This window comes from Saccopteryx bilineata, chromosome X, assembly GCF_036850765.1.
Source record: "Saccopteryx bilineata isolate mSacBil1 chromosome X, mSacBil1_pri_phased_curated, whole genome shotgun sequence".
Lineage (NCBI taxonomy): Eukaryota > Metazoa > Chordata > Mammalia > Chiroptera > Emballonuridae > Saccopteryx > Saccopteryx bilineata.
In genome coordinates, this window is record NC_089502.1 from 60,272,115 (window position 1) to 60,300,112 (window position 27,998).

A 27,998-nucleotide genomic window follows, 5' to 3' on the forward strand; every position below is an offset into this window, starting at 1 on the left:
CAAATTAGAAATCAATAATAGAAGGAGAAAAGAAGAATCCTTAGAGATTTGGAAATAGTAGTTGAGACATCATTCTAATTTGTAGTTCAGACTGTTGTTATAGGAGAGCTGAGGTTCAAAAGAGGTTCCTCTTGAACTCAAAAGCACTTCAAATAGACTGTTAACCCGTCCCAACCGATGTTAAACCTTGTATTGCACCAGCAAAGGAAGCACAGCATTCAGAGTATTAATGGGATTGGTTTGGTGGCTAATTGGGTTTGGGAAGCATGAGAGTGGTTGCCTCCCAGGTACTAGTGTTGTTGTTAGAGAGCCCTGAGAGAGGCAAGATTCGCATTCCTTCCTGAAGTATGGCTGGCATGAGGTCTAATCCATGGCAACAAACACCTCTGTTCTTATAAATCCTGCTTCATTTTTTAAATAAACTTTAACACAGTAACCTCTTCTTCCTGTCTCCTCCTCCTCTTCCTCCTGCTCATCCTTTTCCTCATCCTTCATAATTTCTTACTTGATAGCACCATCTGTCAATAATGCTCTTCTATCTGGACAGAGAAATTTCTTTCTGGGCTGTCTGAGGTTTGCTTCTTAGGGCAAGTTGTCACTTTGCTTGCCCTACCATGGTGTTAACCTGAGATGTGGTACATGGTTAGTGGGCACAGCTGTGTCTCCAAACTTGCATTTTTTTCCTTATTTCAGAAGATAGTGGTGGTGTTAGCTCACCTCAAGGAAGAAAGGTTAGAATTCTTTTCAAGGTAATTTTGGCAAGAGGAATATATGTGACCTGGTAATATGAGCTTCAACCATCACATGTTCAGAAAGTTGACAAAAATGTACAGATAAAAGAGGCCCAGAAGTACCAAGTAAGACAGTAACTTACCGTGCAGTCTGGTTTGCATGTAGCAGCCCCAAGGGACTATGAAACTCTTTCACTCTCCATGGTTTTGTTTTTCTTTTCTTCCTGGAAAAACAAAGAACACCAGAAGTGAAATTATCATTGTGGAATCCTGATTGCAATCCTGGTGTCAGAGAGGTAAGGGGAGTATAGAAGACTTTCTTAACATTTATGTCCACCCGCTTTCTCTCCACTTCTCCACAGTGCTTCCTATACCGTGGGACAGGACAAGGGAAGAGGGAAATACTATAAGAAAGGTCAAATCCATATTACTCTGTGGACTAACAGAAAACATCTCAAGAGAGAAATGGAGGATAACAGACAAGATGAAATCCTGCCGAGTTGGTTCAAGATCACAGTGAGTGTACTGAAAAAATATATGGGGTGTGCAAAGAGAAAGGTTGAATGGATTTATGTTGGTCTCATGAAGAGAAACTTGGTAATTTGCTGGAGGTAGTTTATGATCTGTCCTTTTTATTACTAAGAGTTAATATTCTTACTCATCTATTTGAAAATTCAGAGAAACAGTACAAGGAATCACTATAGAAAACAAAGGAGGTTTGTCCAAAAGCAAAGGTAAAAAAAAACTGTCAAGAAAATGGCACATGTCCACACTGGATGTCTCAGTTTGGCTCAAGCTGAGTGTGGGAGATGGGGGTTGAGTTTCTGGAAAACTTCTCAGAGTGGCAAATAGTGTGTCCTAGATAGGATCTCCTGGAACTTTATAAAAGGAGGAAAATGTCTAACACCTTAAGTTGTGTATGAGAACAAGAGCTTTGAATGGACAGATAATGGATTTAAAAAGTAAGTTTGTCACAAAAATAAAAATCAAGCCAGTGGTTCCTTGTTTATAAGCCCTGTGCAGCTCAGTAGAAGGTAGGAAAAGAACACTGTATTGGGTTTGTTCTCCACCTTTATTTCATGTTGGCCGTCCTGTCTCCATGCCTTTGTTTTCACCTTTAGGTTCCTTGCGGAAGAAAGTATGACAAGGCATCGTTGATGAAATTAATCCAGAGCCGTTGCAGAGTCCCCTTCACTCCAGTGGACGTAAGAAATTCTGATGGAGTCAGATGAGGGGGCACAGGGAAGGGAGAGCGGTGTGGCTCAGGTGGGGCTACCAACCTCTGACACTATTGTTGCTTCAACCCCTGTAGTTTCAGTTTGTTCGAAATAAGGCCCAGTTCTTTGTCCAGGATGATAGCGCTGCTTCTGCACTGAAGATGGTCAGCAATAAGATTTGTGATGAGGGGAACCGAAAGGTGTGTTGAGGTCATTATCTGTACTTAGTGCTGGGGCAGGAGGACAAGCAGAGCTGGTCAGCTTCCTTGGACTAGAGTTCCTGGTGCTTATCTCACCTCTTCTTCCTGCAGATACCTATCTTCGTCACTAGTGCTCCTGTACCCTACTCTGTGCAAGATAAACTGGGGCCAGAAGAAATGAAGCAGCTAAAGGTAGTGCAGACAAAAGGCATGTTGTGTGCCCATACTCAGACCCACCTAATCTTCCTCCAGCCTCCAATTTTCTGTCACCACCACAGCCTCAGAGCTCTCTCTCTGTCCCTCTGCAGCTGACCATGAGCAAACGATATGATGTCTCCCACAAAGCTCTTGACCTTTACAAGTTCCGCTTTGATCCAGGTATGGCTAACAGCAGTAATTCTAGGACAGAGGTGTCTGCCTGGGAGGGAGGCATGGTAATGACAGAGGTGTTGGTGCTGTCCTGGATGCTTCTCAACTTTTTCATTCCTTACTCTCACCTTCTTGAAGGCTTTGCGCGTCTTAAAATTGATATAATCCTGAATCGGAGAAACTGCATGGCGGCCACCCTGCAGGTCATTGAAAAGAATTTCCCTAAGGTGAGGCCTTAGACCAGTGCTGGTGCAGCAGATGGGACAGAGGGTACATTTGTCTTTGAGGTCATAGTAACTGTCACTCTAACTCTTCTTCCCCAAAGCTGTTGTCCTTGAACTTGCGCAAGAACAGACTGTACCAGCTGGATGGCTTATCTGACATTATGGAGATAGCTCCCACAATCAAGATCCTGAACCTGTCCAAAAATGAGGTGAGAAGAGGGACAGACCAAAGTTGGGTGTTGAGTGTGGTGTGTAGTGATTATCAGAATGGTGATGGTGGGCATGCAGCAAGTGAGATGTGGGTTTAGGGGCATAGATGTTCCTCTTTCCCTGGAGCTATTTTCAGTTTCCTCCCCAATTTTCTCAGCTGAGCTCAGCCGGGGAGTTAGGAAAAATCAAAGGCCTGAAGCTCGAAGAACTCCGGCTGGAAGGGAACCCTTTGTGTGACACCTTCCCAGACAAATCCACTTATGTAAGGTCAGTGTGAACCCTGTCACCTTTCCTTGGGAACATTGACAGCTGAAAGCCTTTGTTCCTCGCAGGTACTGAGAAGTCGCCTGTCCTTCCTCTAACCTGCCCACCTGTACTCCTATTCAGGGTCTGGTTCCCGACACTGAATATAGCATGCACCCAAAAATGTGTTCGAGGATGCAGGACTCCCTCTCTTCACCAAGACTAGTAATGTTGACTGTTGAGGCAGATACTGCTGACCTAGACTGAGAAACATCCTCCAGTCCAGAGTCATGGTTCTGAGAATATATAGTGACCCTAATCCAATTCTGGGAGGAGCTTCACTTGCCTTACTTCAAAAAGGGTCTCCCTTAGATTCCCAAAATGACATGGGGACATTCCCACGTCATGCCAAGTGTCTAGGCCCCAGGTGGCTGTCATCATGATATCTGTTCTTTGAGTGCAATGCCGAGGGATAAGCTGTCCTTCAGAGAATTCAGTGTTTCCTGAGTCAGGACAAGTAATTCAACACCACTGAGCACAAGACCTCCAAGGCAGCAGTGGAAGGCAGAGGGCAGAGGGTGGAGGAAACAGAACAGTCATCTTCTCAGGGACACTGCCCTTCTCTCCACACATCATATCACTTGCTAGTCCCTCAGATGAGCCCTGAGTAGCCTGACCCAGGTGGGATATTTGAGGCAATGAACAACTAAGACAGGTACATGTGCATGGGGGCCATGAGGAGAGAAGGCGTTCATCATAAGAAGGAACCAGAAACCCACAACTCCATGCTGAGGTGAGGTCTGACCCTTAACTCTTTCTGGGGAAGGTCTCCTGACCTGTGGCCACTGTATTTCCTATGCTCAGTTCAGACTGAGCTCCCACAGGTGACAAAGACTCCACCAGCATGCCATGGTGCTCAGGCCAACAAGGGCACGTTTTCTATTCCTATCTGGAGACCCAGGGCCAGCTAGAGGCAGAGGAAGGACAGGGCTGCTTCAGGGGAGCCATGCCCCCTTCTCTCTACTTCCCTGATCCCACCCCATTGTAGAGCTTCTTCGTTTCCCTTTGCTTTGCTTGCTTTTTCTCCTTTGTCTCTTCTACATCTCCCCAATGTCTGCTCCTCTCTTCACTCCCTTTCTGTCTTCTTCCCCCTCCCTTTCTCTCCTGCCCCCTGATGCCTCCCACACTCACCTCCCTACCCGAGCACCTTGGGCCATCCCAGGGTGTGCCCTGGTCCTGGCAGGGTGCTGGACCCCCAGTGTGATAGCAGAGCCCTGGGCTCCCACCCCATTGTCTCTTCTTTCTGGAGTCTTCGATGAGGACCTGAAGGAAGGCAGGGATACAGGGAAGGGAACGAAGTCTTGGAGTCTGGGATCAAATGCAGTGTTCTGTGGCACTGGAAAGGGAGTCAGGACCCTGTAGGCGGGAACTAACCAGGGGAATGGAGAGGGAGACAAAGAGAAGGGTGAGGGGAAGAGTGTGTGAGAGATAGGGAGGGAAGAAGGAAGGGAGGGAAGAAGGAAGGGAGGGAATATGAATGTGAAGGTGCGGACAGAGATGATGTATTTCCGAAATTCCGTATGGCAGATGGTCAGGGCTCAACAGAGAAGTGGACCCAGAACTCTGGATGTCAGAGGCTGAGGAGAGGAAAGGGGGCTCCTGGGTGGGCAGAACACCTGTGTCTCTTCATGCTCTCGGTGTTTTAACTAACTGGAAGTGCTGCAACTCAAACTATCAACCACTACTTTCTGTTTTTGGATTTGGACAGTGCCATCAGGAAATTTTTTCCCAAGCTGTTACGTTTGGTAAGTGCCTACATTCCTCATCTTCTTAATAACATTGTCAACTTCCACACCTGCCCTTAAATCTTCTGTGTATTAAATAGACTATGTGTTTACATCAGACTCTTACCCATTTTGGGGCACATGGATTTTTGAAAAAGACAGCCAAATGATTTCCGTGAAAATTTATTAGAAAGACAAGAAGAGAGAGATATGTGTGTGTGCGCATACACACACACACACACACACACACACAAATTACATAAAGCAGTAGAGACTTCCAATACCTCATAATGCAGACACCCACTGTAATCTTGCTCATGAAATTTCGAGAGCCTTTTATTCCTGACCTCTGACCTTCACCATCTCCTGGGCCCACCCTTTTCCCTAATTATCCAGGTCCACCTCCCTGCTTTACACTGCTAACTGATGCTTCCTTTCTTCAGGATGGCCAGGATTTACCCCCAGCAATTACCGCTGACACTGATGGACAACATTTGCCAACCCCCAACAAGGTGAGGTAGAGAGATCAACATTGAGGGTATTTCAAGAGAGGCTTTATCAGCCACATGATCTCAAATGTCTTTGATTCCAGGAAAGCTATAAAGGATCTGATCATCTGAAGAGTCTAGTCCTGCAATTCCTGCAGCAGTAAGTACCCCTGGGACACCAGGAATGGAGAAGGCTAGGACAGACCAGGACCCTCAGGCACAGGCTGCTCATGAGATATTTAAAATGCCATTTGGGGTCCAGACCATGGACATAGACTCTCCTCCTTGTCCCCTCACAGGTATTACTTAGTCTATGACTCTGGAGACAGACAGAGTCTCCTAGATGTTTATCATGATGAGGCCTGCTTCTCCCTGACAATTCCCTTCAATTCCGAGGACCCAGCCCCGTGAGTATCACAGCTTAGGCTCTGATTTGGAGAATGTTCCCCTACAACAGAAAACAACCATCTCATGGAAACACCCACACTGGCCTAACCACCACCTCTAGTTTGTTTTTATTTTTTTCCTCATAGAAGCAGCTTGTTTGAGTACCTCAAGGATAACAGGAATATGAAGAAGATCAAGGACCCCAGTGCGTGTGGGATGGGGACGATTGGGCAGGAAAAGGGGGCATGAAGGGGTCAATCTAAGGGCCCAGAGTGTGACAGCCCTGACCTTTGCTGTCCTTTCCCTACAGACCTGTGTTTTCAGCTGCTGAAACATACAAAACGTGACATTGTTTGCTCTCTCTGTCGATTGCCCAAAACTCAGCATGACACCAGCTCCTTTGTGGTGGACATGTGGTTCAGCTCGGTGAGCACCCACTTTCTCCCTCGTGCTGTCCCAGAAAGATGCAGGTGGGTTGTGACATAGACAGTGACTGAGCACTTGCACTCTTCTCTTTCAGGAAAACCTGCTCTTCTTCTGTGTCAGTGGGCTGTTCAAGGAAGGTGAGTGTGTGTAGAGCCCCCTCCTCTGATGCCCCACTGCTCCCTCTGCCTGGCTGATTTCTCTCTCAGAACTCTCACAGCCTGCCTGATTTTTTTTCCTTTTCTTCCTATTCCCTGTGTGTTCTCCTGCCTCCACGCTGCCCCTAAACTATCCTGGTCTGATCTGCATCCATGCCTGTCAGTCCCGCACAGCTGGGGCATTGGGGGCATCAGCTATGAGTCTGATAACTGTCATCTCAGATCCATACAGTGCAAACTTGGACCCATTACTTAATCTGTCATTTCCCTCATTGCAAAATGATACTAATAGTACCCACCTGTTGGGTAGCTGCAAAAATGAATTAAATGAACTTAAATTGGTTTTCCCAGTCCATGGCACATAGTAGGGTTCATGTAAGTGGGGGCAGATTACTCCTATTGTTGCCCTCCCTGTTCTCGACCCTCTAACTCCATGGGAACCGTTGACATGAGTATGGAGTCCAACCCTATTTGTCACTACTCTATGAGCATGTGAGCATGTCAAGCTTGGACAACTCTAATGGGGTCTTGTTTGTTGTTGAAGTGGAAGGAAGGTCACAGGGTTCTGTGCGTGCTTTCACTCGGACCTTCATCGCTACCCCTGCAAATAATTCCAGGTGAGTGCTGTGCTCTGGGTGAGAACACACAGCCCAGTCTCGGTACAGGGTGTGGGAATGTGACAGAGCATATCCTCAGGGTTTCTAGATGTTGTAGAAAGTCTACAGGTATGTCAAAGCAACAATCCATCTTAAGGTGTAAGAGTGTGGGCTTTGGAGTTAGAACACTGGATTCTCTTTGTGATCCCAGCACTCACTAGATTTATACCTTTGTGAAATCACATGAACTCTATGTGTCTTTCTCTGAAAGGAATTAGCCTGTTCTCTCCCTTGGGCTCTCTTGCAGAGTAAATTCAATGGGGTTAATCATACATATCGAGTGAGGCTGCTAGAAAGTCTCTCTTACAATTAGCTTAATGAGAGGGATAGAGCTACCAGGCAAGGAATGTGGAGGGCATGCTTAGTCAGGCTATGGAAGGAATCTGGTTGCTCAGTGGCAGTGTAAGCATGATCATTGTTGAAGATGTGGGGTTGGCCATCTATTTGTTGTCTGAGGCTTCATTTTTCTCCAGTCTGTGTGTCGTGAATGAGGAGCTGTTTGTGAGGGATGCCACACCCAAGGGGACTCAGACTGCATTGTCCACCCAAGTTCTCACACCTTGCTGCAGCTCTGGACTCACTCTCTCTCAGGAGCTGGAGGAAATGATACTGGTTTTCTCCGTCCTCTCAGGCATGAAACCACAGTGGTCTCAGAAGTGAGTATTGGGTGGGCACAAGGGTGGGAGGAAGCTCAGTGAGTGTGGAATGAATAATTGGAACACATAAACAATTCATAAATATAAGCATTTAGATGTTCGCTTCTTAGTACAAGTAAGCCCATGAAGAAGGTATCCTAATTTTATTATTTTGTAAGTATTTTTAAAACAGTATAATGTTCAGATGACATACATTTTTGTCTGGAAAATCTTCAGGAATCTACTAACAAACTATCAGAATAGATAAACAAGTTTAGTACAGTTTTAGGATTCAAGGTCAATATACAAAAATCATTTGTATTTCTGTGCACTACACTGAAAAATTCTGAAATTGAGAAAATGATTACATTTATGATAGAATAAAAATAACACTGGGGAACAAAATTTTTGTTGCACCCACAAAAACACTTGTTCTTACCTAATTTGAGTGTGCTGATATCAAATCTGACATTAGTTTTTCTCTGTAAGCTACAGTTTTTTTGAAATTCAAGATTTTAGGTTTTAATCTTATTGTAAAATTTTCAACGTTTAGTTTAACATAATGAAGTAGAGTGTCTTCTTGGGCATCATCTTTGTGAAAATATAATAATTTATGTAATGCAGTAAATACAGTCTAATACACTAAAAGATATGATTGCATCAAAATTTGCCTACAATTTCAAAATAGAACATATTAAAAACACTTATTTTAATCTAAAATTTGCGCAAAACTTATTTAAATTCTATTCAGGCAAAAATTTGCGTTTGTAGCTCTTGCGTTTGTGTACTTGTTGAAGACAATCCTGTTTGATGCTCCAGCAGTAGTCTGATCATTACTAACAACTCCAAGATTTTCAGGAAACTTATCAAGGTGACTGTTCAGGAAGTGAATCTTAACGCTCATGTTACATCCAATGTCGCAGGAAGCCAACAGCATCCTTTGAACCAGAAGTTCATAGTTTTCTGCTTTTTTGTTGCCAAAGAAGTTCTTTGTAACTGCCACAAAAAACTGCCATGCTGCTTTCTCCTCCTTATTCATCTTCCTGGCAAATTCTTCGTCACATATAGGGTTCGAATTTGAGGTCCATCGAATACACCTGCTTTTATCTTCTCGAAAGACAAGGCAGGAAAAGCAGAAATAATATGCTGAAAGCATTCACTTTCTCTATTCAAAGCCTGAACAAACTGCTTCATTAAGCCAAGTTTGATGTGAAGTGAGGGAAAAATGATTCTGCCTCAATTAACTACATGTTCATTCACAGTATTTTGCATCCCTACTTCCAGAGCTTCATGTTTTGGGCACTCCTTCTGTGTCCAGTGTTTCTCCTGAGCTCTGCTGTCCCACAAACAGAAAGCAAGGATACTTCGTGAAACCTCTCTGTTGTCCTAGCAGGAAATTTACTATTTTAAGATCCACACAAATGATCCAGTTATGCTCCTCATGCTTCAGAAAGTTGAGGACAATTTTTATATCATTATAATCTTCTCATAGATGAGTTGAATAACCAATTGGAACCGCTGCATAAACATTACCGTTGTATAGGAGAACACATTTCAGACTCCGTTAGAGCTGTCAAGAAATAACCGCCATTCTGTTGACTATAAGTGGTAACACCTAGCTGGCTGAGAAGACTACTGATATCATGACAGTAAACAAAGCGTTTGTCTTCGAAAACAAAGTCCATAAAAATTTGTTCACGCTTCCTGAAATGGGATACTTTAGCTGACTGGTGAAGTACATTCTTTTCTTGAAGCCTGGAGGCTAATAACTCAGCTGCTTTCTTTGATAGGCCCAACTCTCTTACTGAGTCATTCAATTCGGGTTGGCTAAACTGCTGAGGGGTTAATGACTGCTTGGCATCAGAAGAAGACCCTTCAGATTCTACAACCATTTTCTCATGCATCTTATCAAAATACACTTGATCACCATGTTCACTTTCTTTGTCCTTAAAAGAAATAAAACCATTGAGAACTGGAACCAGGAGTGTCTCAGAGTGTGGGATAGGTTGTATTGCTGAAGGAATATTAGGATATGCGATCATATGCTGTTTTTTCTTGCCGATGCCCTTTGTGTGGATCAGACAGAAATAACAGTCACTGCTGTGGTCCTTAGGTTCACGCCAAACCATGGGAATACCAAAAGGCATTCCTTTGCTTTTTCCTTTTGTCCAGTCAGGAACCATTTCCTCACAATTTTGACACACAATATGAGGAGCCCAATTCTTGTCTTGATTGCCAAGGGGAACTTGAAATAGGTAATATATAAATAGGTAATATATAGGTAATATATGTCACAAATTATGAAATATTGTGCCTTTGACGTTGAAGTGTGTAACAGCCACATATGTAACAGGTGTCAGGACTATTCTTACATTTACGCCTACTCGAAGAAGCCATGATTCAATCTTAAAACAAAATAAGAGGGTGTTTTTATCAGATAATAATTTTTTACATTTAAAAACAACTACAATTATGTAAAAGTGATGTTTGTAAAACATTAATTGCCTTGTGGTTATGTTCAATCCAAGAGTTGTTGCCCTTTAACTCCAATATAAAAACCAATGCATGCCATTAACTGTAACAAAAAGAATTTAAAATTGCATAAAAACTAGAGCATGCACCAAAAAACAGATTTCAGATTTGTAATCACTGATGGAGAGATATATAGAAACAGTTCTAAGACCTCATGCAACAGAAAATGGAAAAAAAATTTGTTCCCCAGTGTAATACTTAAGAAAAGTAAAGTAGTAAAAATTTTATACTTTAACATCTTCAAAATATTTTTGGAATGAATTAAATAAGACCTAAAAATGGAAGAACATGCTATTTGCAAGATTTAACATTGTTAAGATGGTAATACTATTCAAACTAATCCACAGATTCAACACCATTTCTATAAAAATCCTAGCTGTTTCTTTTCAAGAAATTGATAAGTCGATCTTAACATTCATATGGAAATGCAATGGACTTATAATACTAAAAACAAAATTGAAAGGGAAAAATAAGTTTGGAAGACTCATAATTCTCAATCCCCAGAATTTCAAAGCTTACTAGGAAATTACTGTAATCAAGCATGCATTGGTACTAACATTTGGTTAGACATATAGGTCAACATAAAGAATCGACAGTCCAAAAGTAAATTGTGACATTTATAGTCAATTGATCTTCAACTAGGTGCTAAAAATTTATAATTACGGAAAAATAGTCTTTTCATAAAATTGTGCTGGAATTCCTGTATATCAGCATGGAAAAGAATGAATTTGAACCCTTACCAAACACTATATACAAATATTACTCAAATGAATCAAAGACCTAAATGTAAGATCTACAGCTGTAGAAACTCTTAGGAGAATACAGATAAAGCCTGACCAGGTGGTGGCACAGTGGATAGAACAGGCATGGCCAATAATCAGCCTTTGGGCCAGATCTGGCCCGCGTAATGAATTTATGCGGCCCGCAATTAAATTTTTAACATTCTCCACTACTTTAAAATCTCAACTACTCAGAAGTGGATTATTGGAAATAGAGATATTTAAGAAAATAGTGATACTTGGAAAAGAATTCCACGTGTGACTAATCTAGGGTTAACTTCCAATAATTGGTCGAATGGATTCACGATTACTTCTTTATTTTTTTTAAAAAAATTCCATTATAAAGATTTACAACTTTTGTACTCGTCTGTATTCGATATGAACTGTTTTACATTTAGCAGTGATGTGAAACCCACATTCTTTTAAGTAGAGTTTGCCAGTGCGCACCCAATGTCAAACAATTCATTATTTTTGTGATCAAGTGTGCTGAATCAAGTGGCATTGTAGCATAGACAATAGCTGCAGTTGATAACTGAAAACATGTTCAGGCTGTTTGTAAAACGAAATAATTGTTTTATTTGTGATATAATCCCTTCAAGCTCATTCTATTAATTAAATATTGTTTAGATTGATTGCGATACAGTTTGGATATTTATACGGTATGTAATTATATTTTTATTAAAAATATGTTTATTAAAATAATATTGTATATTAAAAATATTTTACGCCTGACCAGGCGGTGGCACAGTGGATAAAGCATTGGACTGGGATGCAGAGGACCCAGGTTCGACACCCCGAGGTTGCCAGCTTGAGTACGGGCTCATCTGGTTTGAGCAAAGCTCACCAGCTTGGACCCAAGGTCACTGGCTAGAGCAAGGGGTTATCAGTGTGCTGAAGCCCCACGGTCAAGGCACATATGAGAAAGCAATCAGTGAACAACTAAGCTGTCTCAATGAAAAACTGATGATTGATGCTTCTCATTTCTCTCCATACCTGTCTGTCTGTTCCTATCTCTCTCTCTGACTCTCTCTGTCTCTGTATAAAAAAAGGAAATCCCATAAAAAATATTTTTCACTCACATTTATTCATAAACAAATTACATAATAAAATTTTGTTTACTTAAACAAATCGTTTTTGTATTTAATATTTTTTAATTTTAATATTTTGTCCAACCCGTGAAAAAAATTTTCTTTCTAATCTAGCCCAGGGGCAAAACCTGTTGGCCACGCCTGGGATAGAACATCTGACTGTAACACAGAGGACCCAGGTTCGAAACTTCGAGGTCACCAGCTTGAGCGCATGCTCATCCAACTTGAGCACAGGCTCATCAACTTGAGCATAGACGTGACCCCATGACTGCTGGCTTGAGCTCAAAAGTTGATGACTTGAAGCCCAAGGTCACTGGCTTGAGCAAGGGGTGATTTGCTCTGCTGTAGACCCCCAGTCAAGGCACATATGAGAAAGCAAACACGGAACAACTAAGGAACCATAACAAAGAACTGATGTTTCTCATCTCTCTCCCTTCTTGTCTGTCTGTCCCTATCTGTCTCTCTCTCTGACTTTCTGTCTCTGTCAAAAAAAAAGAAAACATAGGTATATAGTATATGTTTATGACCTTGAATTAGGCAACAGTTTCTGATATAACACCTAAAGCACAAGAAACCAAAAACAAACAAATAAATGAATAATAAATAAATTACACTTCATTAAAATAAAAAAGACTATCAAAGAAGTAAAAACACTGCCCACTGAATTGGAGAAAAGTTTTGCAAATCTCATATTTGGTAAGGTATACTTCCTAGGTATCTGAAGGATGGACACTTATAACTCAACGATAAAAAGACAAACAACCCAATTTGAAAATGTGGAAATTGTTTGAATAGATCTTTCTTTAAAGATGATATAAAAGAGACCAACAAGCACATGAAAATATGCTCACCATCATTAGCCATTAAGAAAGTACAAATAAATCAAGGAGATACCACTCCATACACAGTAAGATGGCTTTTGTGAAAATGAAATGAAAGATTAAGTGTAGATGAGCATGTGGAACTAGTAGAACTTTCAGATATCACTGGTACAAATGTAAAATGGAGCATTCCCTGGGAAAACTTTTTGGAAGCTCCTCAAAGTCTTAAACGTGGAGTTACCATATGACCCAATAATCTCATTCCTGAATATATAACAAGAAAAATTTAAACATATGTTCACACAAAAGCTTGTACAGGAAGGTTCATAGCATTACTCGTACAGCCAAAGAGTAGAAACAACCCAAATGTCTTTCTTTCTTTTTTTTTTTTTTTTTTTTTGAGCGAGAGAGAGAAGGGGGTGGTGATGAGAGAGAGAAAGGGAGAGAGAAGCATCAACTCATTGTTCCACTTAGTTGTGCACTCACTGATTGCTTTGCATATGTGCCTTGCCAGGGCTCCAATCAGTGACATTGGGGTCAAACCAGTAATCTTGGCATTCTGGGATGACACTCTATCCACTGCACCACTTGCCAGCTCAACCCAAGTGTCTTTTAGCTAATGAATGGATAAATAAATCCTGTATATCCATATAGTAGAATATTATTCAGACATAAGAAGAACACAGTTCTTAATATATGTCGTGAAATAGATGAATGTCAAAAACAGTACACTAAATGAAAGAAGCCAGTCACAACAAATTACATATTGTGTGATTTTATTTACATGAAGTGTTCAAGTACTGAAAACAGATTTGTGATTGCCAGGGCCTAGGGCAGGGGTCGAGAACCTATGGCTCACGAGCCAGATGTGGCTCTTTTGATGGCTGAATCTGGCTCACAGACAATTTTTTTTTTTAATTTTTCTTTTTGTATTTTTCTGAAGCTGGAAACGGGGAGAGACAGTCAGACAGACTCCCGCATGCACCCGACCGGGATCCACCCGGCACGCCCACCAGGGGCAACGCTCTGCCCACCAGGGGGGATGCTCTCCCCCTCCGGGGCGTCGCTCTGCTGTGACCAGAGCCACTCTAGCTCCTGGGGCAGAGGGGCCATCTTTGCTCCAATGGAGCCTTGGCTGCCTGAGCGGAAGAGAGAGACAGAGAGGAAGGAGGGGGGGTGGAGAAGCAAATGGGCACTTCTATGTGCCCTGGCCGGGAATCAAACCCGGGTCCCCCGCCCGCCAGGCCGACGCTCTACCGCTGAGCCAACCGGCCAGGGCCGACAAATTTTTAATAAAAAATAATAACATTAAAAATATAAAACATTCTCATGTATTACAATCCATTCATTTCCTACCGCCCATGTTCATGGTTGCAGGTAGCTGGAGCCAATCACAGCTGTACTCTGGGACAACACCAAATTTTTATTGGATAATGCATAACATACATGGGTTGTTGTATGGCTCTCACGGAATTACATTTTAAAATATGTGGTGTTCATGGCTCTCTCAGCCAAAAAGGTTCCCGACCCCTGGTTTAGGGAAAGGGGAGGAATAGGAAGATCTCTTATGCTTAAGGAGTTTCTATTTGAGATAATGAAAAAAATCTTAGAATTAGATACTTGTGATGGTTGCACATTCTTGCAATATACTAAAAAACACTGAATTGTACACTTTAAAATGGTGAATGCTATGGTATGTTCACTATAGCAATAAGATGTAATTAAAAGCTTGTATTTTTTACGTTTGTTTGTTCTTTTCTTGAACGTCTTTATCAATGTATACTAAGCTCCCTTGTTCTTTTGAACGTCTCCATTTTTCTGTTTTGAATTCTAGTGGGCATGAATGCTAGTGACATAGGTTTTGGTTTCACTAGGTCTTTCTTCCTCATTACGTAGTGCTCATTCTGACACATGTGTTCCGTCATAGACTAAGTGGCACAGATTTAGTAGTGGAATTGCATGGTCAGTGTGTCTGTCCTGTAATACTAATGAAGATCACCTGTTCTTCTCCCATTCCAGGTGCCTACAGGAAAATGAGTGGAATTGCATTAAAGCTGCTGAGGTCTTCACTAGGCTCAAGGTGAGTTCTGTGTATCAGGTGGGTTAAAGACGGATGGTTCTGGGTCTTTGGGAAGGCCAAGAAGGTGGAGGCTGGTGCCCTGGAATGAAACTCACAGAGCTGGCTTTTCTGACATTCTTATTCCTCCCCTGCAGAGCAAGGGCATGATCCCAAAAGAGGCCTTCAAATAGATCTCTTGAAAAAAGCTTTTGGATGTCATCTGTGTCTTTACCTACATCGTTTTGCTTTCTGTTTTCTCTAGCCAAAGGCCAGGCCCAGGACTGGGGTTGGAGGCCTGACAGACCAAGAAGTCTGTTATCTAACCACTTGAAGTATCAATTCTGTTTATTTTTCACACTAATGATAGCTGTTTATTTTGATAATAAAGAGTGATATTACAGGTTGTACTTTGCGTGTCTTGTATCGCTCTTTCTCTGTCCAACTAAGAGCTACCATTGACCCTGGCAGTCTGTGACAGATACATCAGGCTTGATTCCATAGGTAGTTTGTCAATAAATTCTGATGAAAAGGAACACTTGCTGCTTCCCAGAATTTGGACTTTGGAGCTAGTGTCTCAATCAGAGGATATACCTAAAGGCCTGCAGAAGCAGGCATGGGACCTGGCACAAAGGGATTTTGCCAGGAATGACTAATACATCATGTATAAACCTTAAAAACTTTATGCTAAATAAAGGAAATAAGTAAAAAAGGACTACATATTATATGATTCCATTTATATGAAACATTCAGAATATAAAAACCCATAGATACAGAAAGTAGATTAGTGTTTGCCAGTGGCAGGAGAAAAGGGAAAACAGGATATGAATGATTAATGGATATAGGGTATCCTTTTAAGATGATGAAAATGTTCTGGACCTAGATAAGGGATAGTCAACCTTTTTATACCTACTGCCCACTTTTGTATCTCTGTTAGTAGTAAAATTTTCTAACCGCCCACTGGTTCCACAGTAATGGTGATTTATAAAGTAGGGAAGTAACTTTACTTTATAAAATTTAAAGCAAGTTAAAGCATGTAATAATAATTACTTACCAAGTACTTTATGTTGGATTTCCGTTAAGTTTGGTAGAATAAATCTTTATAAAACAACTAACTATAGATAAATCTATTTTTTATTTATACTTTGGTTGCTCCGCTACTGCCCACCATGAAAGCTGGAATGCCCACTAGTGGGCAGTAGGGACCAGGTTGACTACCACTGAGCTAGATGGTGGCTGTACCAAATTTGTTTGTATTAAATACCACTGAATTCACTTTAAAAATTGATACAAAGTTAATTTTATGTTGTGAGACTTTTTCCACAATTAAAAAAAAAAACACTAAAAACAAGGATGAACCCTGAATATACTTTGTGAAGTAGAAAAGGACATTTATATGCAATATCCAGAATAAGTAAACCACAGCAAAGGAAAGCAGATTTGTGGTTGCCAGGTCCTGGGTGGAGGGAGAATGACAGCAAGTGATTAATGCTATGGTGCCGCGGACCAGCGCAGCTCCAAATAACGGTGCAGAATTGAGGAAACGCACTTTGTCAAAACAAAACCGATGGGACCGGGAGGACTCCTCAAACTGCCTGGCAGTATCTGAGTGCATCACAGCCCCAGTTCGCTTTATTATATAGACCTATGCAAATCAAGGATCCTGATACAAAGTTGCACATCAAAGGCTAAGACAGGAACTCTCCCAAGGCAAAAACAGGATACATTAGTGAAATTTACAAACATCTGAAACAAACAAAGAGTCAGAGGAAGGGCATGTATATTGCTTCCTGCAACCCAAGGAAACAAGTGGAGTGGGTGCAAACACTCAGCATCAAAGCCAAATATGGAGATGGAGGGGGGAGAACTTAGCCCCCTGCCAAGCCTCGAATCTATAATGGCTTTTTGCCATTAACGGTCCACAACACTATGGGATCTCTAAATAATTTCTGAAACTATATAATGGCGGTGATACAACATTGTGAACATACTCAATGCCTTTGCATTGTACACTTTAAAATAGTTTGAAAATAAAACAAAATGTTAAACTTTATGCTGTCTATATTTTACCATAATCTTTAAAACTCCACAGTGGAGTCCATTAAAAAATGATACTCCATTTTTCATGAATATAATATACTTGCTGTAGAAATGTGGAAAATATAGAAGAGGATAAAACTATGGGGAAAAATTCACAGTCCAAATCATGAGCACAATACCGCTGCTGATTTTTTATTTTCTCTGTACATACTCTTTCCTTATGTAACTTATCTGTATTACATTGCTTTAGAGAATATATTTTTTAACCTGGAATAATTTCTTTGGATTTTCCCCTATGTCACTAAAATCTTCCAAAACATTTTTAAAGTAAATTGTAAAATATTACAAATAAACTAATACGAAAGTAGTTGAGGCAAGAAATGGCAGGCATAGAAACGTTTGCAGGAAGGGTCAAGAGCGTATGTTTTCAAAATGGGAGGAGAGATAACAGCATATTTTATGCTGCAGAAAAGGTAATTGATTATTTTATGCTGCAATAAAGGTAATTGATTATAATGAAATCTTGTTTGTGAAGATGTATGTGTGTGTGTGTATGTATATATATATGTGTGTATATATGCACACACATATATATATACACACACACACACAACACACATAAATACATTGATAAAAACCTGGAAGGATTGCCAAAATGTTACGATACACAATACCATTTTTTCATTTTCTTATTTTTCCAGTGTGAACATATATAACTTAGGTAATAAAGAAATAAGTTAAATAATGGGGGAAATAGACATTCCCAGCAATTTCAATAGGAAAATGATTGAAAAACTACAATAGCCCTGGCCAGATAGCTTGGTTGGTTACCAGTGATTTTCAACCTTTTTTTTCATGGCACAAACACACACTAATTACTAAGGTCAGTGCCCCTGACTAAATACAACCATTTTCATCTCATGGCACAAATAAATTAGTTACTAAAGAAGAAGAGGTCAGGGCCCCTTTTTCTTTAGTAATTAGTTTATGAGTACATGAGAAACAAAGGTTGAAAATCACTGGGTTAGACCATCGTCCTAAAGCACAGAGGTTGCCTGTTTGATCCCTGGTCAGGGCACACACAGGAGAAGATCATTTTTCCTGTCTCTCTTTCTCTCTCTCTCCCTTCCTCTCTTTCTGAAATCAATAAACATTGAAAAAATAGAAAAGAAACTGAGTCATTTTCAGAACAAAGAACATTTTTAAAGCAGCATATGAATTAAGAGTATGGTCTTGAGTATAGTGATTAACGGGGGTAGTGGAAAGTAGAAGGGTATAAATGGGGAATAAATGATGATAGAAGGAGACCTGACTTAGGGTGGTGAACACACAATACAACATAAAGATGATGTATTACAGAACTGTACACCTGAAACCTATACAATTTTATTAACTAATGTCACATCCAATAAATTCAATAAAAAAATATGATTATGAAGATCATCTCACTGCTCTGTGTTTTCTCCAATGAAAAAAAAAATCTGGGACCTCCCCAAAACAATAAAGAGGCCTAAAACAGAGAAAGCATATCTCTCATAATTATTTTCAATGAGTTTGCTACAATTTGGTTGTTTTATGAGTATCAAGAGATGGAAGGAAACTTGACTTTGGGTGGTGAGCACACAATACAATATATAGATGATGTATTATAGAATTGGACAATAGAAACAAAATTTTATTAACCATTGTCACCCCAATAAATTCAATAAAAAATTTTCAAGTGCTGTTTCACATTACACTTCTGTATGGATTCAAACACAATCTTCTTTTTTTTTTACTTTTTATTCATTTATTTTAGTAAGACAGGAAGGGAGAGAAAAAGAGGAACATAAATCTGTTCCTGTATATGCCCTGACCAGGATCAAACTGGCAATTTGGGATGATGCTCTAACCATCTGACTTATCCAGCCAGGGCTCAAATACATTCTTCTGAATGTAAAGAAATACTATCTTTAACAGCAGTAGTCACACCACATTTACTATAAACTTACCTAGTAAACTAGATTATAGATCACAGTGGAGAAATGTGAAGTTAAAGGACTCATGGAACCTTGTCCTTCAAATCTGGAGTGTAAACCATCTACACTCATTAATGTCATTTCAGAATTGGGCCTCTCTCACTATTTTTGATTAACAGGTTGGCCCAACTTAGAGTACAGGTGTGTAGGCCTATACTTTACACAGAGTACTTTGGAGCACTTCTGAAAATGTGGTATAAACGTTTTAAATATAGTCTGATTCTAAGTCATATTTCATCAAATTGGAATTTATTTTTGAATAGTTAATATAAACATGGGGTTCAAAAGAATAATGTATATTTAAATGAGAAACAGTAATGAACCAGATGTTTTGGAACCAAAAACAGCTTAGTGAAAGGCAAAAGCAGAGCTGAAAGATGTCAAAATAAGTAGGAAATAGTGCCAATAAATTCCACCAAGCCCTACTTATTTCACCTCAAAGTTACATGGCAGAGGGAGGCTGAGTTCAGAAAAGGACACATTCAAGGTCTCAAGTGTGTGGGTTTTCCAAACTTGCTTTACAGAAATAGGTCTAGCACATCTGCTTCCTACATTCCTTGCCACTAACACTGATAGTCAATAAAATTAACTTTGATTACACAAATAACACAAAACAAAGAAAACCCCCAAAAAGCACAGAAGTTCATACAAGTAAGTCCCCAAGTCTCTTTCCCATTTTTTTCTTTAATTTGTGTGTGTGTGTGTGTGTGTGTGTGTGTGTGTGTGTGTGTGTGAAAAAGACAGAGAGAGACAGAGAGAGGGACAGACAGGAAGGGAGAGAGACAAGAAGCATCAAGTCTTCATTGTAGCACCTTAGTTGTTCATTGGTTGCTTTCTCATATGTGCCTTGACAGGGGGAGGGGGGCTACAGCAGACTGAGCGTCCCTTTGCTCAAGCCGGTGACCTCGGGGTTTCGAACCTGGATACTCCGCATTCCATTCCTACCCTCTATCCACTGTGCCACCGCCTGGTCAGGCTCTTTCCCATCATTGATTGCCAATAAGCTACTCTCCAAGAAAGGTAAACCTTATTACCAGTTACTTGTTGATATTATTAAGTCAATGAGAGCACCCTAAAATAGTCATTGTTTTGCACCTTGTCTTCACTTAAAGATGTGTTTCAGAGATCCATATCAATATTTACATTTTTAACTGCTTCGTATTGCATGGAGAGACATCATAATTTATTTAACCTACCCCTATTGATAATTATTTAGAATCTTTCCACAGAAAGGTTTCACTATTAAAAACAATTCTACAGTGGATATCCTTGTATACAAAGAATTTTGCTATTATTTTAAGATACATTCTTAAAATACAGTTATTGGTTAATGCTTTTGTGCATTTGTATTTTTTTGAGAGAGACAGAAACATCAATTCATTATTCCACTTATTTGTGCATTCATTGGTTGATTCTTATATATGTTCTCTCCAAGAATTAAACCCACAACCTTGGCATATTGGGACAATGGTTTAACCAACCTAGCTACCCAGCCAGCATGTGCATTTGTATTTTAATAAGTATTGCTGAATTACCTTCACAGAGGGAGTAGTTGACAATATATAAGAATGCTATTTTTCCCACGTCTTCTCCAATACAATTTGTTTTCAAATTTTTTGTTCTTTGCCAATTGATAGATGAGAAAATATACCACTGTATTTATAATTTGCACTTCTGTTATTATTATTAGTGAAATAAAATATTTTGTCAAATATTTAAGAAAAACTGATTTGTCTTTTTTATTAACAAACTTTTCATATATTTGCTTATTTTTCTATTGGATTGGTGGTCATTTGTCGAATTCATAGGGGTTTGGTACCTATTAAGGAGCTTAGTTAAGGCATAGATTAAACATGAATAAAATACAGAAAAATAAAGACTAATGAATCACTAATATAAAATTTCAATTCCATGTACCCCTCAAAATATTCATTACCATATAAGGTATTAAGATACCTTAGGTTTCTTTCATATATATATATATATATATATATATTCTTGCTTTTTTCCTCCTCTGAAAAAATTGTTTATAGAATATCTCCTGCGTTGCAGGCTCTAGGCTAAGGCCTGGGTCACAGACATCAAAGACAAAGAAACATCTATAGATAAGTATTGATCTACAGTCAATAGAAGGTACCATGGAATTCTCATTACTCAATGGCTCGTCTCTTCTTTCAACTGCTGACTGACTACTTTGTCTTCTAAGTGTGGCATTGAGCAAACAGTAGTGAACAAGATTGAGAAAAGGGCCCCTCCTGCATGGGAACTTACAGTCTCCTTCATACACCCTCCTGCCACTGCTTGAAATGGAAAGTCAGAAAAATTTACAAATTCAGGGAGAAAGAGCATATGCATTCATTAAGAAGGATGTGGGTGGTAAAAAAGAGACATCAGAAGAGCAGCTAGGATCTGCCTCAAAAAGTGGGGACTTGGCCCTGGCCAGTTGGCTCAGCGGTAGAGCGTCGGCCTGGCGTGTGGGGGACCCGGGTTCAATTCCTGGCCAGGGCACATAGGAGAAGCGCCCATTTGCTTCTCCACCCCTACCCCCTCCTTCCTCTCTGTCTCTCTCTTCCCCTCCCGCAGCCAAGGCTCCATTGGAGCAAAGATGGCCCGGGCGCTGGGGATGGCTCCTTGGCCTCTGCCCCAGGCGCTAGAGTGGTTCTGGTCACGGCAGAGCGACGCCCCGGAGGGGCAGAGCATCGCCCCCTGGTGGGCAGAGCTTCGCCCCTGGTGGGCGTGCCGGGTGGATCCCGGTCGGGCGCATGCGGGAGTCTGTCTGACTGTCTCTCCCCGTTTCCAGCTTCAGAAAAGTACAAAAAAAAAAAGTGAGGACTTGGGTAGCGTCTTTTTCCTTAGGAAGGGTAGTGTAGAGGGTGCCTGACACTTGGCTGTGGAGCCACAGACAGGAAAGATGGTAAGACCTGGTGCAGGTCCTGAAAGGGAAAGATCCTCTTTCTTGGACAACTGTGGAAACTGTAAAATGGCAAATTGTGTTACTATTTCAAATGAGGTGGAAAAGCAGTGTGGCTGAGGAAATGACTCTGGGCACAGAACAGTGGATTGTTTCTTAGGGTTTGAGATCCAGGTTTGTCTTCTGATAAAGAGAGCCAATGGTGAGGTCTCTATGACAGCTCTTTCCCACTTTCTCCCCTTCTATGGTCCCCTGAACAGTGAAAGAAGACCCTGGAAAGGCCACCACAAAATCTTCAGGGTGGTCTGCTCTTAAATTGCCTTCCCTCTCTCAACCTGCTTTCTTGACACTTCTACCCAACCTGAGTTTTTGTGCAGGAGACGCGATGGGTCAGGTCTAGAAGGGATTTACAATGGAATAATGGGATAATTTGGTATTTAATCTGTTCTCACTTTAGTAGCAAACTATGTGATATAGGGGTATGGGGGTGGTTTACGGGTGCAAAGGTATTTAAGCATTAATCCTCTTCCAAGAGTATAGAATTGCTTTCCTCATGCCCATGCTCAGGTCTCTACATAGTTGGTTGTGGAAAATATTGTGGGCATCAGGAGGCGAGACAAGGCATAAGAATTTGACATGTATACACAACAGTAGTTTGGTATTCATATGCTTCTTTCTTCCATTTCTGCTTTTCCTATATCCTTATCTCATCTTTTAACCTTCATTATTCCCGTGCAGGAAATTTGGTAAGCAATACGGGTAAGACACTTAGAAAAGCAAGAAAAGACTAAGGTGTTTGATATTGATCAACAAATCCTACCAGAGCAACTTTCCAAACACTTTGCCTCGTTTTGTGTTAAAAAAAAAATGAGTGTTTAGAAGAGATTCTCTCATATAGGGGACACACAGTTTTTGAAAAGGTTAGGATTTATCCTCGTCACTCAGTCTTGAGCCTCTCCTCCAACTCAAACTTGTAAATACGGGGTTTTGGTGACGTGAATGTTTAAATATGACACTTCCGTATCCGTCAGCCTCATCATGCCGGAGTTGATTCACTGACGTCACCGCCTGAAACTCGTGAACATTGCAGTTCGGGGAAGAAAAAGATGTAGGGTCGGTAGAGGGAGCTCCTAAAAGGGGAAGTAATACCCAAATCCTTACTATAAACCTTTTTCTCTTTCTCCAGCTCTGCTTTCTCTATCCAGGTCCCGCCCCTGCCCATTCCAATACGAGGAACGGCCAGCGTAGGCGGGACATAACGACAGAAAGAAGTAGCGTTCTGTAAAGCTTGGTATCAATCCACTTCCGTCAGGTCGGATTCCCTAAAACTACACTGGCTCCTCAAGTTGTCGATTTGGGTATTGGGGGCGTGGCAAGGCAGATCTGCAGAGGAAAAGGTAATTGTTAATTTCGTCACTAGGAGCCGGTCCCTGAGGATCCCGGAGATGGGAAGGAAAGGGGACTATCCAAAGGTATCTCAATCCAGATGTGAAGCCAATCGCCAAACACAGTCGCCGCCATTGTCTTATGTCCCTGTGTCTATCTGACTGTCCGCCTCTTTTTCTGTAGGGCGCGGCACCCCCTGAGGCAAGAAAATGAGACAACTGCCCCGTGATCCAAGCAGAGCAGGTGAGTTAGAAGGCGGGCGCGGTTTGGGAGTGTGGATATGGGTATCAGGGGTGAATGTGGGGTATGTGGCCTGGTCATGAGGTGCGGACGGTTTGAGTGTGGGAGGCACTGAGGTAATTTGAGTAACACACAAGTATAAAATTAAAATGATGTCTTTTGATAGTTTGATTTCCGGATCCTCGCCCCACCTTCGACCACGTTTGGGAAGGGAAAGGGGTATAGTAATTGCGACTTCTAGCGGAGAAATGGCGGATTATGTAATTGGAGGAAGCGCTGCTGTTATCGGTAAGAACGGTTGCCTGGAAAGTCTTGGAAAGGAGAGAATGGTAAAATATACCGTTCACAAAAATTAGGGAATATTTCAAAATGAATATGAAGCAATAAAATATCCCCTAATTTTTGTAAGCAGTGTAGGTTGTGCTTGATAATCAAGGTCTTGAATTAGAAAAGTGTCTCGTGTCGTGGTTACTAGTCTGACCAGTAATAGCTAAGTCTCTACCACTGTCATTTATTTTGGTGTTTGGGTGTATATTATGCATTTATATGTGTAGGTCCGTTCCTAAATTTGCAGTACTCCATGCTTCTGTAAGGATTTGTAGGGGTCAGAAGATCTCAAAAGGACAGAATAAGAAAAAGAAAATTAGCTTATTTTTTGTAGAGCGGGCAATGCTTGATGGTGGTAGATAGCTAAGACTAAAGCAGGTGGGGGTCTAGGGGACACTCCAGATCTCTTTTCTGCCAGCTTTCCGAACAGTCCCTTTTCACTCTCATTGTGTTGCAGAAAATGATAGGCCTTGAGGAGAGTTAGGAAACATAAGAATCAATGTCACCCTGTTAAATTTAATTTTCTAAAAAAATTTTTTTAAAAAGAAAAAAGAACTTAGATGAAATTGGAAATAATACTTCCCATTGATTTCCCAGCCAGCTTCCATGTCTGAGCATTCTATTCCTATTGACATCACCACTACCATGCAGGGGTGTTTGAGTTGTCTCTGCAGAGGAATTATCAGATTTGGGGAATGGAGTAGAGAAGATTGGAGATTTGGAGGAGGCGTGGAGAAAGGAAGGTAGAAAATTTTAATGAACAGGTACCTGTATCTAGAAGAGATCGATGTCCTAGATGCTACCAGGGATGCAGTCTCCATTGTCTCCTGTATCTCTATTTAGCTATCTCTGCTTTTGTAAATTTATGTGTGTTCTCTAGGTGTGTGGAACTCTCACTTGCTGTGAAGGTTTATAAATGGTAACCCAACTTGAAGCTAGGATACGATGAAGAGAAAAGTGCCCTGTGTCTGTTAAGATTGGTGTGATGGTAGAGGCACAGGGGATGATTACGACTAGAGAATAATATCTCTTCTCTTTTTCCAGTCTCCTAACCCCTGTTGGACCCACTACTGATTGGGTTGGGAGTCTTTATAAGCATTAGGCATAAAGAAAAGATAACATCTGCTTTTCTTACTTTCCACTTGATTTTCCTATCCATATGCTTCACCCTAACCCAATTCTGAACTAGGGAAATGCCAGAGCAGTCACTAAAGAGGAAAATAGTGAGCAGCAGGGAGTAGAAGGAGTAGCCCTGAAGCAGGAAAATGGGGGTAAGGGACCAGAAAGAGGGAAACACTAGAAAAGAAACAATTATAAGGAACAGGGACTATGGTCTGTCTACCAAGATATCAGTTTCCATAACCTCCTGTTTATTTATCTCTCCATAGATCTTCTATAGGGCATATCATCATTGGAAGCAAGGAAAGAAGGAGAAATTACTTCAGATCAGTACAGGTTGGTATTGTGGATGGAGACTTCCCCAGTAGTCTGGTAGGATGAGGTAGTAGAGATCTGCTCGGATCTAGCATGGGTAAAGAATGGTCTAGGGATTCCTTAGTCTCTCGCCCTTCCATCCAGCTTTCCCATTGTCCATATTCCTGTTTTGTGTCTAGAAAGATTAGTAGCACCTGCAGATGAAGAGAATGTGAATTTAAGGGGGAGATTGCTAATTATCTACCTCTCCCACTTAGCACTGAGTTTCCATACTCTCTTGTCTCTGTATGCTAATAAAAATGAGAAAAAAATCAGAAGACACTGAAAGTCCCATTTCCTTCCTCCCCCCTTAGGTTCAACTTCAGTGGCAGATCTGGTAGCTTTGAAGTAACTGAAGACTACCACCCTCTACAGGGTCGCATTTGGGAACACAACCATTCTTCCCTTCCACAAGCGAGCTTCTCTGCACATTGTTTATATCATTGGCAGAGCCTATAGTTGGAAAGGGGGCTGAGGGACTTTTGGACTTTGCATGAGAACACCAACCTGGGACAAACCCTTCAGTGAAGGCTGTGACATGAGTGGGAGTATATGAATTGGCCTTGACTTTAATTTAGATCATAACTGGTTTTGAGGTGAAGGCAGAGGCAAAGGAGAGGTAGGGGCTGGCTTGAAAACTGAATTCAATGGCCCTGCCAACACTGTAGCCAAGGCTAAGCTCTAGGCCAAGGCAGTGGCTGAGGCAGAACCAAAACCAGGACCATTGACCTAGGCCAAGGCTGGGGATGAAGTAGTGGCCAGGACACAGACAGTAACTTATACTGAGTCTATGGCTATGGCAAGGGAAATGAACAAGACGGAAGCCAAGACTAAAACTAGAGTCATGGCTGAAACTAAGGAAAAAACCCTGACAGAACCTGGCATAATGTTCCCAAACAATTCAAATGCCATACCTACATCCAGGGTCAGAGCTGTGACCAAGTGTGAAGTCAAGGCTGATGCTGGTAATGAAGCCAATATCAGGTCCTTTTGCAAGGCTGATGATAAGGCTATTACTGGATCCAGGCCCCAGACAAGAAGAAAGACCAGCATCAGAGCTGGAGACAGAGCTGGTATAACCGAGTCCAATGATGAGGATGAAGAAGATACCTGCTCCTGGTTCTGGTCTGGGGAAGAAGCTAGTTTAGGATCTTGGTTCTGGCCTAAAGAAGAGAACCCTTTTCAAGTTTATAAGCCTCTACCTAAGATCCAGGGAAAACCCGAGCCCATACCTGAACCCATACTTGCTATGAAACGAAAAGTAAAAGCATGGTTAAGGGCCAGGTATATTGTCTTAGTCCCAATAGAGAAAGAAGAGCAGCCCTTGCCTCCAGGTAGGAATTGGACTCTGGTTGACACTTTGATTGAAACTCCTCTGGGGATTCGTCCTCTGACCAAGATCCCACCCAATGGTGGGCCTTATATCCAGACCTTAGCTGAGATCAAAGAACAGATTAGGGATAGGGAAATGTATGATCCCAATCCAAAAACCTGCCGCTGCAAATCACGTTTCATAAGTTTAGAGCCTGAAGAGTTTGAGAAACTCATTGCTCTCCTTAAGTTAACTAAGGATCCTTTCATTCATGGAATAGCAAAAATGATAATGGGCATTGGTCCTGCTTATCCGTTTACCCAAGATATAGTTCATGATGTAGGTATTGCTGCTCTGATTGAAAACTTGATCAATAATCCCAATGTTGAAGAACATCCTAGACCTTTAAATAAGGTGGATGACAACTCTGAGTCTTCTGAAGAATCAATGACAGAAGAGTCATACGTAAATCTAGTTTGTAAGAACGTAATCTCTTATCCTTTGAACTCTCCCAAGCAAATTTCTGAACTAAGAGTATTGGAACACTTTAGTATGAAATTTGAGAATCACCATGTTATTGCCAGCTATATTCTAGATTTCCTCACCTTGTTAGACAATGGAAGTGTCAAAACCAAATTTAATGTTTTAAAAGTGTTTTTCTGCTTGTCTAAAAATCAAGCAAATACAAGAGAATTGATCAGTGCCAAAGTACTGTCATCACTGCTTGCACCTTTTAACAAGAATGAATCAAAGGCCAATGTTCTTAGTATCATTGACATTTTTGAGAATATAAATTTCCAATTCAAAAAGAGGGCAAAGTTGTTTACCAAAGAAGAGTTCACTAAATCTGAACTTATTTCCATATTCGAGGAAGCAAAACAGTTTAAGGAAAAACTCCTAGACTTAGCAGAGCACAGTGATCCTGAGGTGAGAGATAAAGTTATACGATTAATACTCAAACTCTGAATTATTAAATGTTCTTACAAAGCCTTGAACAATTGTTGGTGTCATAATATGAAATCAGTGTGTATTATAAGTTCAGTATTTATGTTATCTGTGTTGACTGAAGGAGGCAATTTATGAATACCAAATGATCTTGAGAGTTTGATTATTTGTTGATTTTTATTGAGCTATATAAATTGAGATGTTTTCAGTATTTTTGTAATGTGATCAGATAATGAAGTTGTTCATCCTGAGTAAGTTATACTCCTGTGCTTTATATTGACATAAGTGTATTCATTTGAGACTTCAATTACACAATAAAGCTGCATGCTAAAACGGGTGAAAACA

General features: G+C 40.9%; 3 protein-coding genes across 3 annotated transcripts in view; all 3 read left to right on the plus strand.

Moving 5' to 3' along the window:
* The first annotated feature begins 1,196 nt into the window (after positions 1-1,196).
* LOC136317679 (nuclear RNA export factor 2-like) lies at positions 1,197-24,397 on the plus strand. Its single transcript, XM_066250471.1, has 21 exons — positions 1,197-1,247; positions 1,853-1,936; positions 2,044-2,148; positions 2,260-2,340; positions 2,457-2,526; positions 2,656-2,744; positions 2,843-2,950; positions 3,109-3,218; positions 4,963-4,999; positions 5,422-5,490; positions 5,571-5,626; positions 5,766-5,873; positions 6,000-6,058; positions 6,164-6,279; positions 6,374-6,416; positions 6,979-7,051; positions 7,564-7,746; positions 14,965-15,025; positions 23,002-23,078; positions 23,763-23,884; positions 24,381-24,397. Exons 1-21 carry the CDS (start codon positions 1,197-1,199, stop codon positions 24,395-24,397), a joined length of 1,719 nt encoding a protein of 572 aa, XP_066106568.1.
* Positions 23,813-27,998, plus strand: part of LOC136317543 (G-protein coupled receptor-associated sorting protein 2-like) — a 36,002-nt gene continuing 31,816 nt past the window's right edge. The window contains exons 1-2 of the mRNA XM_066250298.1: positions 23,813-23,884; positions 25,312-25,378. The gene's annotated coding sequence lies outside the window, so the exon portion shown is untranslated. The remainder of the gene's footprint in view (positions 23,885-25,311; positions 25,379-27,998) is intronic.
* Positions 23,815-27,986, plus strand: ARMCX5 (armadillo repeat containing X-linked 5). The gene is made up of 3 exons (XM_066250303.1): positions 23,815-23,884; positions 25,312-25,378; positions 25,711-27,986. Exon 3 carries the CDS (start codon positions 26,187-26,189, stop codon positions 27,672-27,674), a length of 1,488 nt encoding a protein of 495 aa, XP_066106400.1. The 5' UTR covers positions 23,815-23,884; positions 25,312-25,378; positions 25,711-26,186; the 3' UTR covers positions 27,675-27,986.